General features: G+C 44.2%; 1 protein-coding gene across 2 annotated transcripts in view; it reads left to right on the top strand.

Moving 5' to 3' along the window:
* Positions 1-17,827, top strand: part of LDB2 (LIM domain binding 2) — a 1,197,779-nt gene that overhangs the window by 805,933 nt on the left and 374,019 nt on the right. For both annotated transcript variants that reach the window (XM_086964513.1, XM_086964515.1), the window contains exon 4: positions 6,532-6,654. In XM_086964513.1, coding sequence (XP_086820639.1) covers positions 6,532-6,654 — 123 coding nt within the window. The remainder of the gene's footprint in view (positions 1-6,531; positions 6,655-17,827) is intronic.

The following is a 17,827-nucleotide window of genomic DNA, read 5'->3' on the forward strand; positions in this document are numbered from 1 at the left end:
GATCTGTGATTGGCTTTTTTCCTATAATAACCCCGAAATCCCTCCTTCTCAGCCCCAGCCTCCAATTCCCATTCTTCACTGCAATTGCTTACCTCTCCTTAGCATGAGTCTGATCCTAAAGGTACAATACCCCTTCTTTGTATGCCTTCACTGTCTACCCATTTTGTGCCTCGTTTTCCCTGTGCCTAAATTGACACGCTTTCAAAGAAATTCTCTCATTTTTTCAGCCTGTCTCGCTTGATATAAAATGTGGTATGCCACAGGTTTTTTTCCTTACAGACCACTTTGCAATGTTTACCTCTGTCTGTAGGTATCTTTAGTCATGCCATACAGGTACTGTTTTGTGAAATATGTGTATAATACTCTTAGAGCTAAGATCCCAGTCTCAATTTTATCGGGTTCATCATTGTTCTATAGCCTTGCACAGATGGATGATACAGAATTTTATGAAACTGAATCCTAAGAACTTTAAGTGCTAAGATTTTATATTGCCAAGCTCATTAGGCATTAGGATTGAGGTACTTAGCAGTCTTGATTGTTTTACATTTCTTTGCCTGTTCCCCAATTTGCTGCAACTGTTAAGACCTGCCTTTTCCATTCAGACTTTGTAGACAATTTGTCTCTCGAGCAAGAACATCTGCAAAACATGTTGACCTTAGTGGTATCTAAATTTCTATATAATCACATCATATATTATGGTTACTCCCATATTTGATTAAAGGACTTCAAAGATTGCAAAATTATTCAACAAGGGCAATCCTGCAACCAACAGTGGCATACGTATAGCAATTTTACTAGGTCTTTGTTGGTGTCAGCACATCAATTTTTACTTAATACAAGGTCATGTGTCTTACCAAAAAAATAAGAAAAACTTAAGCACATACAGCTATTTGAATTCTTTTAGTGGTCTCCATTAGTTTGTAACGGTTAACTAAAATAAAAAATCAGCCTCTTCTTCTGAGTTCATGATCTTGAGCTTTGGAAAGGCTTATGTCTTGGCATATTATTATATCTGTTGTCTTTTTGATGAAAGTTAAAGTCTTGCTTCTACACCAACTATGGCAGCAACTTGAATATTTCAGTCTCATTGCTAAGTAACTTTAGGATTCAGGACACCTTATGAAGTACAAAATGTACTTGTCGTGATTGTGTCCTTATCTTTCCAAATGTGGTCATTGATTGCTTTTATCAGTAATTATTTGCAGAGTTGTATATAGCGCTGACTAGACCCGGAGGTATCAGAGCACTTTACATGAGGATCAGCGAGTTACAAGTTACAAAGTTACATCAGTTACACAGAGCCAAGTATAAACATAAGAGAAAAAACAGTGATAGCACAATAACAAGAGTTATTAGTGCATAGCATAGCCAGGACACAGGTCTAATGGGGAATGGAAGGTAGAGGGGGAATGAAAAAAGGGGAAAGTAATGTAGAAAGTGTCAGGCAGACTGGCAAGGGGAAAGTACTTCAGGGGGACTAAGCAGTCAAGTTAGAGACAGACAAACCGGCTGGGGACCAATGGTCCAAGACAACCCGGGTAAAGGTGAAAGTATACGAAGGGAGGGGTGTGAGAGACCAGATTAAAAGGTCAATTCAGGCAACACAGAGTTTTCCAGCAGCAATGAGGATCGGACGTAACCGCCAAGATGGAGGACCCACGGGAGCCGATAGCATTATCACAAAATGGCGGGAGATACAAAAGTCAATCCAAAAACCATAAAGTTAGCAGACTCAATGGTTCAACGCAGGGCTGGAAAATGGAGGCAACCATAGGAGCACGGAGGGAGGAGGCGGGAGGGAAGGAAAAAAAACCACAAGGAGACAATGAGGAAATATGTCCAATGTCCGGCTGGGTAGGTGGCGACCAAGGAAGGTGAACCAGAGCCAACTCCTCTATAGCTGCCTAAACAGCTCCATGGGCATTGGCAAGTTGCTCAGGTTCCACGGTAAGTACAACATTTATGGTTTGCGCTCAGGGGGAATCATCATATTTCCATCAGCAGCACCAGTCCCGGTGTTACTGGGAAAGCGCCACCCGCCTCACCCTCCAGCTTGCCCCCAGGAGGGCCGAGCGCTCCATCGAAGTTCATCAGATCCAGGCTGGGGAACTCTCTGCCACCAGCTAGACCCCGGCCATGGTCTGACCCAAGTCCCATCCCCGCTCACCTTGGGCCTCCAAACTCTCTCACCTCCCGGCACTCGTCTCTCCCCAGCTGCTTGATCATTCTCTGCGTGAAGAGAAAATAGGCTCCAACCCACGTTCAAGGAGATCTCCCCTCCCCCACTGTTGTAGCTGGAGAGTTTTTTATGTGGCTGTGCAAGGAGTAGCAATGCAGTAAGATTTACTTCGAAAAATCTGCATCTGCCACACTATGGCAGCAGGGTTGAACGGCGGTGTGGCCGATCTCCTTACAGCACATCTGCCATTTTAGGGTAAGGCATTGTAGAGTCAGGCCTCCCCCTGCGCCGTGAGGCCGTCACCCAGTACAGCGCAGTTCTTCCTCAAATGTAACCTCTGGTGTACCTGTAGCTCCGGCACACAGTGAAGGGTGGTTAGAGTACAGTTGTCTCCTCCGGGGCCTCCAGTATTCCTATAGTCCGGGCCCAGGGGATCAGTCCCCTAGCTCCTCCGGTCCTCATATTATAGCCTCTGTAGGTAATTATTGATGCTTAATCCAGTTGGGCCCCCAGCAGCATAGGCTCAAGTTATTATGCTCAGGTGGCTCCAACAGTCCGTCCCTAGGGTAGGGGCCTATAGATCTACACCCTTCTCTCTTCTGAAATTACTCCTCCCATGCTCCGGGTGGGTTCTGGCACAGTCACTCGCTCGAGAGTCTTCCCCTCAAAGCTGCTTCACTACGTGGGGGGCACTACTCCTCACTGGGTCCACGACCAAGGATTCAATTCATTCAGGTGCCATCTTCGATTCAAACGTGAGGGACAGGCGCCCCCATTGGAAGTCAGGCAGGCCGCCTCGCCACTGGAGCTTCAATCGGCCAATCGGCCAATTCTCCAGGTGGGATCCAGCTCTGTTGCGCGGCACGGGGGCACCAAACCTCACAGGGCCCCTGATCCGGATTTCAACGTCCTCTGCGGCCTTCTCAATTTAGCAGCGGGAGGACAGGTGCCACCATTTTGGGGTCAGGCAGGCAGTAATCTTTGGCATGCTGTGACTATCCCTGACATGATGGTGTATGCCACAGTATATGGCGGCCATCACTTCCATTCATGACTAACAATAATGTGATGGACACTATTGCCAACGTTATGGTGGTCTTTTCCGGCATGATGGTAATCTTTTCCAGTATTATGGTGATTATCTGTAGTATGTTTTGGTCACCTGTACTAATATGATGATTTTTGTCATATTATTGTTGGCAAAGTGTTTTGTAATTAAAGTTCTAATGGATAATGTAAATCTATCATTTATATAAGAAATATCAAGAAAACCATCTCAGAGGAAGGCAATTAGTCTCTCATGCCTCGGTTTGGACACATTTCCCTTTATGAGCACCGGTTGAAAGAAAACAACCATTCAAAAGCCCTCCCACCTGTGCAGATTTTTTTTATATCCATTCAGGTGATTGAGTTAGTAATTAACACTAATAGTGGGATTATTCAGTGTGGGGATTATAGAGTGTGAAGTAAGATAAGAAAACAAGCTTCGATTAGCAACGGTGAACTGAGACAAAAGTCTAACTTTATGACTTTCGGTATTCACAAAGGGCATTTTCGAGTAGTAAAGTTAGACTGGTTCTATCCAAAGGGGGTGTTAAATGGTGCTGCTCAGCGTCATACTTTTCAGTGCCTTTGAAGGAAGTTTGCAGTTGCCCTACTATGCCATGTGTGTCCTATGTGCATGAAGGAAGCTTGCACAGGCTGGCCTTGCAGTACTACACTTATTCCATGTCTTAGAAGCAAGCTTGCACCTTTCCTGAGTACTACACATTGCATGTCTTTAGAGGAAACTTATACTGGTCCTGCAGTACCATCCTTCTTTCATGTCTTTCAGAGAAGATTGTGATGCTCTTGGCCGGTGCTTTATGTATTTTGTGTGTGACCCAAGGACACCCTACACTGCTGCTCCCTGTTCTCTTTCTATTTCTGTGTGTTTCAGGTCTCACCAAAAGACTGGTTTAGTGGTCGCTCCCGCCTCATGTTTTCTCAAAGATAATGCATAATCTTGCTGCAAGAAAATGGGCTTTAGGTAAGCCTGCTTCACTTATTCATCAGCCAGCACATCATTCACATATTAGTTCAGCCTTTCAGGACAGCATACATACAATTGGGCAGTGGATCAGCCCTCTTCAGCCACTGGCTTTGTTGCAAATGTTCGGCTTTGCCAAGAAGACAACCGCTAGTTTTTAGGATGTCAGATAGTCTTAGTTAGAGTATAATGCATGTTCACCTTGTTTTACCTTTGTCCTTATGAGATATTTCCTTTGTTCATCCCCAAGCAGCTCACCTGACAATGCAGTCTAGAGCTAATTGAGTAAGGAGAGTACCAGCAGCTCTGCTGCCATCGGACCGTAACTTTCTTATGCATAGCGCCAGCCATCACTTCTGCAAGCTTCAAAACCATGCCACCATGTTGTAATGGTATTCTGTATACTCAATCGTTTTCAACTGTTTCAATATGACAGACAAGTGCAACACTTTAAGCTTTTGTTTTACATTTTTTATGGAAGCACTGTTCCCCACATTTAGATGGCATATTTTTATTTTGTTTTTCTTTAAATTCAATTTTTTTAATTTAGCATATGCTTGCACTACAAGGAAAACCTCCTTCTTGTTTTTTAGAAGGCAAGTGGAACTTTTATTTTATGCCAAGACTCTTCCTCACAACAGACCATGAAGATCAGGCTCACACAGTCTGGAGTGCTGGTCCAACTGTGACTCACGGGAGATATACTCAGTGAACATTCAACATTGAGTGTAGCTTAGTCAAAGAGCTTTGAATTATACTAGTGAACCAATGTACCAGGTACCCAACCTGTTCCTCATATGCCGCAATCTATCCAATCTCTGCTCCTTCTAATTGAGCAGCATACCTATGTGGGGCAGTGTGCTTGTGTGAGTGCAGGATAGCCACCATGTTTTGTGAGTGCATTGTGAGGGAAGTGCCTGTGTGAATGCAGGATTAACATTGTCTTTTGTAAGTATAGGTTAAGGAGGGAGCGGAAATGAAATAGTGTGTGTATGAGAGTGTTAGTAAGAGGTGTTATGGCAGATGCAGACTCCGTTGAAGGAGGCTGAGGAGCTTGCACTGGTCCCATGGCACCCTAGCTACACCACTGGTTAGTTCCCTGCCCAAACTAAATCATCCATAAAGGGCCTCATTTTTCCTTGGCCTGGAAACCTGACTGTAGGATGGGTGAGATTAAAACATTTAATGAATAACTGTACATTGCATTTTCCCTACACACAGTTTGGCAGGTAAAATATGGTAAACGTTGCTAGGGGAGGAGACATATCCAAAATTCAGAGTTGTGCTGCTTAGTGCAGCAGAGAATATACACCGGTTAAGCATTATTCTCCTTACTCTGGTGCAGAACTTGGAATGGGGAGGTAATAGACAGTTTTAAATATCTGCTGTAAAAAAATCGTATTCACAATATCAACTACAAAAATATTTGGAAGGTGGTTATATATAGGTGAGTATAGGTTTTTTAAACTCCTCATATGTGTTCTTTAATTACACAAATATCTTCAAGGAAGGTGGATGTGAAGGTATGAATACTAAATATATAATATATATAATAATATTTTGGTAGCTGATATTCTGATATTTTTGTAGCACAATATTGTTGTGTTTGCTATTTGGACAACCAACCAAATACTGAATCGTGCAGTATCCGAATTTACCTGCATACATAACAACTCTCTGAGAATGATCGCTTGCTTAATCTGAGCCAGTCATGTCCTCATCTTAAGTTTTAAACTATGATTTTGGCTACAGAGTCTCAGGTGTAATCAGGAGCGGCTGGCACAGTTAAGAGCGGTGTTGCAGTGAGGCGGGGACCGGATGGGGGTGGGGCCGACAGCCGGCGGGGTAGGTAAAATTAAATAAACAAATGAATACAACCATTTACCTTGCACTAAGTGAATGCACGGTAAGTGGGTTTATTTATTTTAAGATGTCTTGGTTTTCCACAGTGTATATTAAAGGTACAAGAAGTCGAATTCTGCCGCACACGAATTTACTCAGAGTAATTAAAGGCTTCAGATTCAGCTCCTTTTCGTAATCATTAATATGGTAATTTAAAGGATTCATTAGTCTATAGTCACAACAATGACTTCACAAGGCAAGCTTTATTGTTCTCAGACAATTCCGAATAATTTCCTAGGTTATTAAAATGTATTTCTTGGTTATCAGCAAACTTTATGACGAAGTTGTTGATGATCATTTACTTGAAAGTTCATATCCTTGGCAAGATGCCTGCATATTCATCAGACATTTCTTGCGATAGTGAAGCGAAACATGGAATGAAAGGCCGGATCCGACTTCAGTTTTTCCTTTCTCCTCCTAGGTTTGTACCGAAGGGCGACTTATCTTGGAGTTCACCTTTGATGACCTCATGAGAATAAAAACATGGCACTTCACCATCAGACAGTACCGAGAATTAATCCCTCGCAGCATCCTCGCCATGCACGTAAGTAACTGCTCCACACTCGACTTTGTGGATAGTTTTTAGTTAATAAGTTTCTTTTTTGAGGACTAGAGCTCAATAGAGAACTCATGTAATTAACTTTGTATTTTTAACAGTAGGCCTCTTAGTGATTTCTCACTAATTATTATGTAGTCCACCGATGAAATTTGTAGAGCTAGGCTTTCAGGAAATCACATATCTAATATGCAAAAAAATGTAATACACTGCGTTTGTGGAGAAGATAATGAAGGTTCTTCATTGATGGTTGCCTGAGAGACAGTGCATGTATTGATATTTCAACCAATATTTAATTCAATTGCTCCTAAAAAGGGGAACCATGGCCTTCTCCTCAGTTCTTAGGTTTTGCAAGAAGACGAAGACCTGGTTTTTCGAGAAGCCCTGTTAGACCCTAGGTCTGGCTAGACTCACACCTGATCAGCGCCAAGATACCCTCCCGGGCGAAAGTGCGCTCTACAAATCTAGCGGTAAGGGGAGGACAGTGGCAATGTCTCCCGACCCCGCTTGGTGCCAGGTAATTACATCCTCAGAGCGGAACACTCGTAAAAAGCTTGTGGACCTTTTAGGATTGATTGCGAATTTTAAATAACTCACTTGCGCCTCATGTCATTTGACAAAGATTTTATAAATTGCACGCTGTGTCTGAAATTGATTGCTAATTTTACACACTCACCCTCTGTGCACGAACGATACTCCCCAGAACTGTAAGGGGCACCAGGGGCTGATTTTGGGGTCTGAGCCCTGTGTTCAAGCCTGCCTGCCCCGGTCCGACTCGGTATCCAATACCGTTGAGCGGAGGGCGGGGCAGGTAAGAGCCAGACACGCCCAGCAACCCAGAGGCAGTCGAGCGGTTAGCGCTCTAGCACCACTTTGAGAAGGACTATTTAGGCGGGAGGAGGCTTGGGCTCATTGCGGTAAGGGGAGGACAGTGGCACTGTCTCCCGACCCCGCTTGGTGCCAGGTAATTACATCCTCAGAGCGGAACACTCGTAAAGAGCTTGTGCACCTTTTAAGATTGATTGCGAATTTTAAATAACTCACTTGCGCCGCATGTCATTTGACAAAGATTTTATAAATTGCACGCTGTGTCTGAAATTGATTGCTAATTTTACACACTCACCCTCTGTGCACGAACGATACTCCCCTGAACTGTAAGGGGCACCAGGGGCTGATTTCCTGGTCTGCGCTCTGTGTTCAAGCCTGCCCGCCCCGGTCCGACTCGGTATCCAATACCGTTGAGCGGAGGGCAGGGCAGGTGAGAGCCAGACACGCCCAGCAACCCCGAGGCAGTCGAGCGGTTAGCGCTCTAGCACCACTTTGAGAAGGACTATTTAGGCAAGAGGAGACTTGGGCTCATTGCGGTAAGGGGAGGACAGTGGCAGTGTCTCCCAACCACGCTTGGTGCCAGGTAATTACATCCTCAGAGCGGAACACTCGTAAAGAGCTTGTGGACCTTTTAAGATTGATTGCGAATTTTAAATAACTCACTTGCGCCGCATGTCATTTGACAAAGATTTTATAAATTGCACGCTGTGTCTGAAATTGATTGCTAATTTTACACACTCACCCTCTGTGCACAAACAATACTCCCCAGAACTGTAAGGGGCACCAGGGGCTGATTTCCCGGTCTGCGCTCTGTGTTCAAGCCTGCCCGCCCCGGTCCGACTCGGTATCCAATACTGTTGAGCGGAGGGCGGGGCATGTGAGAGCCAGACACGCCCAGCAACCCCGAGGCAGTCGAGCGGTTAGCGCTCTAGCACCACTTTGAGAAGGACTATTTAGCCTGTCGTCGGCCCAAGCGCGCAGACGCTGCGCTCAGAGGTGCGCCCTCGTCGGCGCCAAAGACTAGCCTAAGACCAGCCCGTCTGCGCCCATCCGCAACAGGACGGGGCACAGGGGCCATGGGGGCTACTGCAAACAACCTGCAAATTCCCCCTTTCTCGAGGATAACTTACTCAGCCCAGGTACTTCGAAATCTATATGAGAAACAAACGCAAGATTGTGTTAAGGGAGAGAACCTTTCTGTGGAGGGTCCTTTTGCCTGTCGCCACTGTAGAGCCCAGTTTACCACACAGTTTCAGGAAACTGGCACTAAGGGGTATGTAACAGCCTATACACCCACCCCCAATGTCAGGAAAAAAATCACCTGCGCTCTCACTGGGAGGAAAAATCTTCTTTGCAACATAAGGTCACTACCCAAGCACACATCAGAAGTATGGGACCAAGTTTCTACCAGCAACCCAGATCTGTGTTTCATCACTGAAACTTGGCGTAAACCCCACTCAACCCCCTCAATTGTACTAGCAATTCCAACCGGCTACAAAATAATCAGGCTAGACCGCCCCACGAAAATAGGAGGAGGGATCGCGATTATTCATAAGCAAGAAATCAACTGCACCAGAACTGAGCACTCCAGACATTGAATTACTGATTTTTAAATCTGCCTTCTCCCCCAAACATACCAGAATGGGTGCCCTAGTGTACCGCCCACCGGGACCCTGCACAAACTTTTCTAACACACTACTTGAGAACCTTGCCCCTTATGTTAAGAACGACAGGGACTTCTTACTAGTAGGAGATTTTAATATACACAGCGAACAGAAAGACTGCAAGGAGGCACAATCTGTACTAAATGACCTATCCCTACTTGGGTTAACACAACAAAACTTGGGGCCAGCATACCAGGCAGGGCACACCCTAGATCTGATACTAGCTAATTTCCCCACAGTTACTTGTCTACCTCCCACCCAAGTCAGCTGGACTGACCATTTTATCATTGATTTTACACCCCTCACCCCAAACCTGCTTTCCATGGGCCAATTTCCCTCCCAAGCAAACGGCGTCAATGGCACAAAGTCAACGAAAGCGCATTTAAAGATAAATTCACAGAACCCTCCATTACCACATCTGAGAATATTGAATGCGCCCTCAAGAAGTTCGAAATAGCAACTAAAACTGCCATAGACACCTTAGCCCCCTGAAAACAATTCAGACCCCGGCCAGCAAACAAGCAAGAAATATGGTTCTCTGATGACCTCAGGGCACTAAAACAAGCAGCTAGGAAGCTAGAGAAGAAATGGAGAACCTCCCACCTGGCGACTGACAGGAGCCTCTACTGGGACTCATTATCCTCCTATCACAAAGCCATCCGTATTGCGCGAAAAAAGCACATAGCATCCCAAATCACAGCCGCAGGTAACTCCCCTAGGGTCCTATATCAAGTACTACAATCCTTTGTCTAACCTGTAGCATGTGAAAGCTCTGATCTGGCATCACAACAGCTTTGCGACGAAATATATCTATTTTTTTCTAACAAAATAGTTACCATCTATTCAATGACTACTGACGCAGCTCTTGCTTATCACGACACAGAACACAATCAAAACACACAAACCTTAGACATTTTCCCCCTATCACTCCAAAGGAGTTATCAGTACTCACCACACAGATCAAAAGCGGCAGCCCAGATGATATTATTCCAGCCAGATTAATACCCACCTTATTGGAAATACTATGTCCTACGATTGAAAAAACTTGTCAATCTGTCACTTAGTACAGGCTCCGTCCACAGAGAATTGAAGCAGGCACAAATAAGGCCTATTAGGAAAAATACTGCCACTCCATGGACCGAACTAGCCAATCTCAGACCCATCTCCCTGCTACCGTTTTTGGGAAAACTGACTGAAAAATATGTCAACCGACATTTATCCAGCTATATTGAAATAGCTGGCGGCCTGGACTACTCCCAATCAGGTTTCAGGCCGAAACACAGCACAGAGTCCACCCTCCTATCTGTCACTGACGATTTGCACATGTTCCAGGACAAAGGCTACTCTGTAATCCTAGTGTTACTGGATCTGTCGGCAGCGTTCGACACAGTGTCACATAACATTCTTATTGACCGGCTGTCGAACGTGGGAATCAAGAACAAAGCCCTTGCCCGGCTAAGGAGCTTCTTATCCGATCGCACCCAGACTGTCACCATGGGTGCATATCGATCAGCGGAGGTAGAGATTTCAAAAGGGTGCCACAGGGCTCCTGCCTGAGCCCAAGACTCTTTAACATCTATGTGGCACCCCTGGCAAGAGTGATGCGCAAATTCGGTTTCATCCCCGTGTCATACGCAGATGACACGCAGCTCCTCTTTCCGTTTAAAACCCTCACCGCTGAACTAAGGAACTCCTTCTCAGCAGGCATGAAGGCTGTAGCACAATGGATGTCCACCAACTATCTACAGTGCAACGTCAGCAAGACGGAAGTTATGCTGTTCGGTGAAGCTAAAAAACTGTGGACCCCGGATTGGTGGCCACCTGATCTTGGTACGGTCCCAGAACCCAAACAGGTCGTCAAAAATCTGGGGATCCGCCTTGATCAGGAATTATCACTTAAACAACACAGCAACTACGTTGCAGGCTCTTGCTTCCATACCATTAGCCTGCTGCGCAAAGTCTTTCCCCTGCTGCCTGACTCATTCAGGAAAACCGAAGTGCAGGCCCTTATCTTGAGTCGAATCGACTACTGCAATGGCTTGCTTCTCTCCGCCAATGAGGGAGTGTTGGCTAGACTCCAGGTAATTCAAAATACAGCGGCTCGCCTAGTCCTCAATGCCCCTCCAAGAACAGCATCTAAGCCCCTCCTAGACAAACTGCATTGGCTCTCTATTCGACAAAGGACAACATTTAAAATATGCTGTCTGATTCACAAGAGCGTAAATGGACAAGGCCCTACCTACCTGGAAAAGACATTTACTCCGTACATCCCCCCCAGATCGCTCAGATCCAGTAATAGCCATCTACTGGTAGTGCCTCGCGCCAAGAAGGCTAGGCACGGTGGCAAAGCCCTATCAGTAGTGGGACCCACACTGTGGAACAGACTCCCTCTGACTCTCAGACTATGTTCTGAACATCTGAAATTCAGGAAACAACTTAAAACCCTGCTGTTTAAAAATGAGATCTAGTTCCAGCCTTACTCATTCCTCTGTGTATGTCAGCCGGCCCAAAAGCGCAGAGATACTCCAGCTGGAGTCGATTCAAGCGCTATAAAAACGCATAAATAAATAAATAAATCTGCATAACATAACTTAACTAAATTTTACATAACACAAACCTAGGGGGTCAGTAGGATTGCGTTTTTTCTGCATCCTCCGGGCCGGCGGAAGTGTCCGCCGGCCCGAAGGATGCGGAAAAACCGCTGCGGAGCCTTCAAAGACCCCCCGCCAAATTAGGATGGCTGGGGGGTCAGGAAGACCGTCCGCCGCTTTTCCGCCGTAGTCGCCTTACGACCGCAGCAGAAAAGCTCTAATATGGAGGCGGTGTCTAACAGACACCGCCAGCCATATTAGGATGGGGGTGAACAGATGCCTTTCCGCGGCGGCTTCTCTCCGCCGTGTAAAGGCATACGGTGATTTCTTTGGGGGCCCGTTGCGGGCCCCAAGGGTGACGGGGTGGGGGGTGCACATGGGGGGGTACCTATGGTACCCCCTTGCATTTGCATGCACAAAGCGGCAGGCACCGCACGGCGCCTGCCGCTTTGTGCATGCAAATGCTAAGCATGAAGTTTTAACATTGCGGCGGGTGCTGCTTCAAGCAGCACCCGCCGCAATGTTAAACATACAGGATGTGACCGCCAGGGTGGCGGTCAAATCCTAATTTGCACAGAGGGACCGCCGCTGTCCCTCCTCCTCTGGGGTGGCGGATGGGCGCAGGTCCGTCCGCCATCCTAATAGAGCCCTTAGTTAGGAGTTGTAGAGGGGCAGTACATAATAAAGCTGTCCAGTCATTTTGTCACTGGCTGTGGCCACAACAACAAATGCAACATTCTATGTTGGATTAACCTGCATTTATCATTCTCTTAATCAAATTCTACTGGCATTTTCTACAACTACGATACAGTCCATTATATACAACACAGATGAGCTCATGCAGAAACATAAGGTTTTAAATATAGAAGGAAACGAACATTCTGTGATCTTATGAGGAAACACAGTAAACTGAGAAAATACTGTGCACACAATACAAATCCATAAATAGGTTCATAGTCATAAACAGTACACAACCCACATGAGACACTGAAGTAAGGCATCTCCAAGGTTCTGTCAAGGCTTCATTGACCTTACATCTACCCTGCTAAAAAGATAATCCAGTCATTTCCTGATGCTAAAAAATTACCAAGATGCTCAATATTGTATCACCCATTGTGCTAAAAAACAATGATCAATATAGACTTTAAGGAAAAGGTGCTACACAGAATTAGTGGACATGAAAAGAATAGGTCGAAATTTGTCAGTGGAGAAAACCTCGTCCTGCAACTGGAAAACAACTTTAAAAACTCATGAGAGGCAAAATAACAGTGCAATTCAAAAAGCTAAGAAAAGCTGTTATGACTCAAATTGATCAAACATCTAGAAAAATTAGAGAGCGTTTCAAAATAATTAGAAAAGTAACAGAGGTGGACACTCTGAAAAAGTCTTAATCACATCAGACCACCATTGCTTCTTTTCAAAACATTATTTTTAAGACCCTAGCCAATATTTCCCAAAGAACACTGTCATTATCTGGAAACCTATATTAACCACCTCACATTAAATGTCCATAAACCTGAGCAGCGAAGAATATCAATACAAAAAAATCATCTCATTCTAAAAATCTCAAATAACTATAGATGAAAATGAAATACATCTATTTGACCGGCTGAAAGACTAAATTCCTCAGAGATTAGTAAGCCATTTACTTGGTTTCCGGAAACAGAGGAATAACATTACTGGCACAAGCAATAAAGAACCTTGAAAAATAGTTTGTTGAAAACTGATACACCAGTTGGCTAACAATTCATTGAAGTGGTCAAGAAAATAATTTACTATCTAAAGCTACTCAAAAGACTGTCTCTTTTGGTCCATGATACATATCACATTGGTCTAACCACGACTTTAGTGTTATTGAAACTTAACTATTGTAATATCATCTATGAGGTACACTACAAGAAACAGATTATAGAATTACAGAGGATGCAGACTCAAGCAGCCAGGATCTGCTTTGATTTGAATTATATAGTTACTTTATTTCAGCTCTCCACCAACATCGTTGTCTCAAATGGCACAAAGATTACATTCATTTCAAAGTACAGACGAGAAAAGGTCCTAAACACGACCAGGCTCTGTTTCTTTTTTACACCCTGAACCACAACCTGAGATCCAGCAAGGCTAGCATGACCACTCAATCCAGATTCAACTTCCAGACTCATGTAGGAAGATTAATACAAAGCCAGTCAGCATAACATTGGAACTTGCTGTAACCTGACCAGAGGAACCTCACAAATCTAACAATGTTGGAGACAGAACTGAAATAACTGCTTCCCATACTTCGTCAAATGACTGGGAGTAACTCCATTGCCCTAGAAATAGAAATAGGCACAGAAGCCCATGGAATGTAGAATAACTACTAATGAAAGGGATTGCCTTTCCAAGCCAGCGCTTTACCAAACAAATCAATAATAATTGATTCACCAGAGATAATATTAAAGTTTCTCTAGACACAGTAGCAGAGTGACCAATGACATCCCTTGCAGTAAAACTGTTTTAACCAAGTATTGCTAGAGAACATTAAACACAGTAACACAGTTGATCCACAGGATCACTCCTTTCAGTTTTAAACAGTAACATGTCCTAAGCTTTTGGGAAGGATAACATTTCCACTTCACATTGCCGGAGTAAACTCCATGCCCATCTCACTGACTCCTCAATATTCATGTTTATGTGCTTCTAAGTTTCACTTAGGTATTGATAAAGCATCAATCGTGTCTGCAAATGACATATGTGGAGTCCTAGAGATAGGATCTGTGAACATTTTCCATAAAATGTGGAACTTACAGTCTTTAAGCAGGTTTTCTAAAGCCATAATTTTAAAAAATACTTTGAAAAAATAGAAGTCTTAGGAGGGTAGGGGAATTGTGTTAATTAAAACTTGATCAAGAACAAAATACCAACTTTTTAGGTGTTCATACACACTAAAAAGAAAGACAATTTCCACCATAAATCTATTTATAACAATATTCACAAAATCCTAAAGCATGGTCGATATTGGATGGGAATGGTGCCCATACACTTCATATTTTTAGGGGTGTATGCAAAGGGATTTCTTTCATGAAAAATATTTTTCACATGTTGAAAAAACAAATACAGTGCATATTTCTACACATCTAAAATTATAGTAGGTCTATCTGCAAAATAAACAAGAGACTGACGTAGTGGTAGCTCTGGATATCTACAAATTCTGTAAACTTCTCAGCATACTAAAGGGATTTCCCCCTTCCATAGAATGAGTTGAATGAATCTACAATGTAGTTAACATTTAAAATGTATATGCAACATATTAACAGAATTTCATCATGTCAAAAGTAGTTATTCTTTTTAAGTAAAGTCTACTTTCTCAGAGGAACCTCTTCAATGAAGAAATCCTCTGTGCTCACGGTGACCTGTGGAATTTATCCCACTTTGGGCTGATTATGGGTTGGGTGTTACGTACCTAGATTTCGCAAGAGTCTTTCCTCACCCCCTTTTGAAAAATGGCCCTCTCTGAAGGGTCAGCCCAAAGATTTTGCCTTCCCTCCTCTTTTTCTAACCTGTTTTTTGTTGGCGTTAGGACTCTGAGCACTTTACCTATGCTAACCAGTGGTAAAGTGCATGTGCTCTCTCCTCTAAACATGGTAGCATTGGCTCATACTCAACTGCCATATTTATTTACTGATAAGTCTCTAGTGAAGTGCACTATATGTGCCCAAGGCCTGTAAATTAGATGCTACTAGTGAGCCTGCAGCACTGATTGTGCCACCCACTTAAATAGTACCTTAACCATTTCTCTGGTCTGCTCTGAGAAGCCTGTGTGGGCAGTTTTAAACTGCCATGTTGACCAGGCAAGTTAAACCTCTTTCAAGGCCTAAGCCTCCCCTTTTAATGTTTATATGCCACTCCTGAGGTAGACCCTGTTTAACCCACAGGGCATGGTGAAATGTATTTAAAAGGCAGGGCATGTACTTTCAAGTTTTACATGCCCTGGTATCCATAGGATAACATTGGGATTTCCTTACTACATCTTTTAAGTGTTATTCCCAAGTGTGAGGACATAGACTTTTCAAGTTTGGTGTCCCTGGACTCACAATTTAAAATCATAACTTATGGTGAAGTGGAGCTTTAAATTGCAGTTCTGAAAATACCACTTGTAGAAAGTTGGCATTTTCCTACTTAAGCCATTTTGTACCTGCTGTCTGTCTCTTTCGAGTCTGAATTGGGTGACAGCTGGGTTTTGTGTATTCCCTCTCGACAGCCATATATAAAGGGAGCTTAGGTGTGACTTGTTGCACCATCCTGGAGGGATGGGAGGGAAGAGATTGGCACAGCCTTACACTTATAGCGGAATAGGCTGCGTCCTGTTCACACACAAATGGCTGCCTACCCGCCTGTAGTGAGTCTGGAGCCAGGTCAAGAAGATACGACCTTTATGCACTTTAAAGCCTTCCTTGAAGTTTCCCCCAAGGCACAACTGAATATAAGTACTGGGCCTCTAACACTTCTGGATCTGTGAACACTCTGCCAGAAAGAAGAACTGCTGTGCTGCTGAAAGTACTGAGTCTGGTTTGCTGCTTGCTATGCCACCCTGCTACCTGGTGTTCCCCTGCCTGGGTGAGATGGACTGGACCTGCATCACTTGAATGCAGAATGACTCTAAGGGCTTGCTGCCTTGTCTCCTGATTTGAGGTCTTAGGGACATAAAAGACTTCCATCTTACCTGCATCTGCACCTGGACACTGTCATCTGTGAGTCTTTCCTGCCAAGTGGTGCCACCCCAGTCCTGGACCATTGGAAGTGAGGCCTAAGGTGCATCTTCAAGGCAACTGGTGTATTTTCTCTGCTGCAGGTATCAGAACTGGTGCAACTTCGCCTTTGCATGCATTGGAACCAGCACATCCTCGTTGTTGCGTGCAACGGACCCAGTGCATCACCTTCGGAACCAGCTCATCATCCTTTAAACCAATGCATTCTCTGCTGCAAGAGCAGTAGCAGTGCATTGCGTTCAGAACCAGTACATTGCACTCAGGACTGACGCATCACCGCCATTGCGTGGAGAAAATCTATGCATCTTGTCCACTGAGTGGCTCAACACCAACTCATTGTTTTGGCTGCAAGCTGCCTCTTCTTGGACTGTGACGCAGCCCGTATCAAGGTACTTTTGTTCAACAGGCCTGAGTCACAGTATCCGGACCATGATCCATCGCTGTTGACCTGAACTTTTTACTTTGTGCTGGTCTCTCTCAAACCAATATCCTAAATAAGCGCTTATTGCTTCTATTTATTTTTTTTTAAGTTCATGTCTCTTCTTCTACTTATTGGATTTTTGCAGCTTTGATCTTGTCTTGTTTATAAAATTATTGTCTATTTTTGTAACATAGAGTAAAGGCTTCGCTTGCTCACAGTTAAACTTGCTTTCAAAAAAGAGGTTAAATTGATAGTGGAGAAGAGGAACAGTATCCCCTCCCTATGGGTGTGAACACGCCGAGGAATCCAGACTGGAACTTTGGAGAAGATGCCTGAGGGAAGGAAGGCCGAACCCTAGGAGGGACGAATGCTCCCAGACTCCACATTGAAAAAGCAGACGCCGACCGGAGCTTTAGGGAAAGGCTGCCTGAACTTGGAAGCAATAAAGAGAAAGGAAAGTAAATAGGGACAAATTGCAATATAACGCGAGAGCTCCTTTGAGACATCAACAGCAAACGCAAGTACGGCAGCAAAATGACTAACGCTGTCGGAGAGGCATTGTCAGTGTGTGCTACACAGAGTTCAAGGGATTCAACTGGATTTCAGCGAACAGTAACCAAAGTAAGGCAACAATTACTTAATGATATGCTTTTACCATTCATGCCCTTACAACGAAATTCTCATTGTAAAGGCATGCGTTGTAAAGGCATATTCATTGTAAAATCCTGTATGGTAAAAGCTTGTTTTGTAAAGTTGCATTTGCGGCAAAGCCTTCGCTATAAAGGCATGTGTAATTCAGCCTTCATTGTAAAGGCTGTTTCCCGGTAAATGTTAGCGTTAATTCCCTGGAACAAGAAAAACTGTGCAGAATTTCAGCTGGTTAAACTGGGTCCATACAGGTATATCCCATAC

Source organism: Lissotriton vulgaris, chromosome 3_2 (assembly GCF_964263255.1).
Source record: "Lissotriton vulgaris chromosome 3_2, aLisVul1.2, whole genome shotgun sequence".
Lineage (NCBI taxonomy): Eukaryota > Metazoa > Chordata > Amphibia > Caudata > Salamandridae > Lissotriton > Lissotriton vulgaris.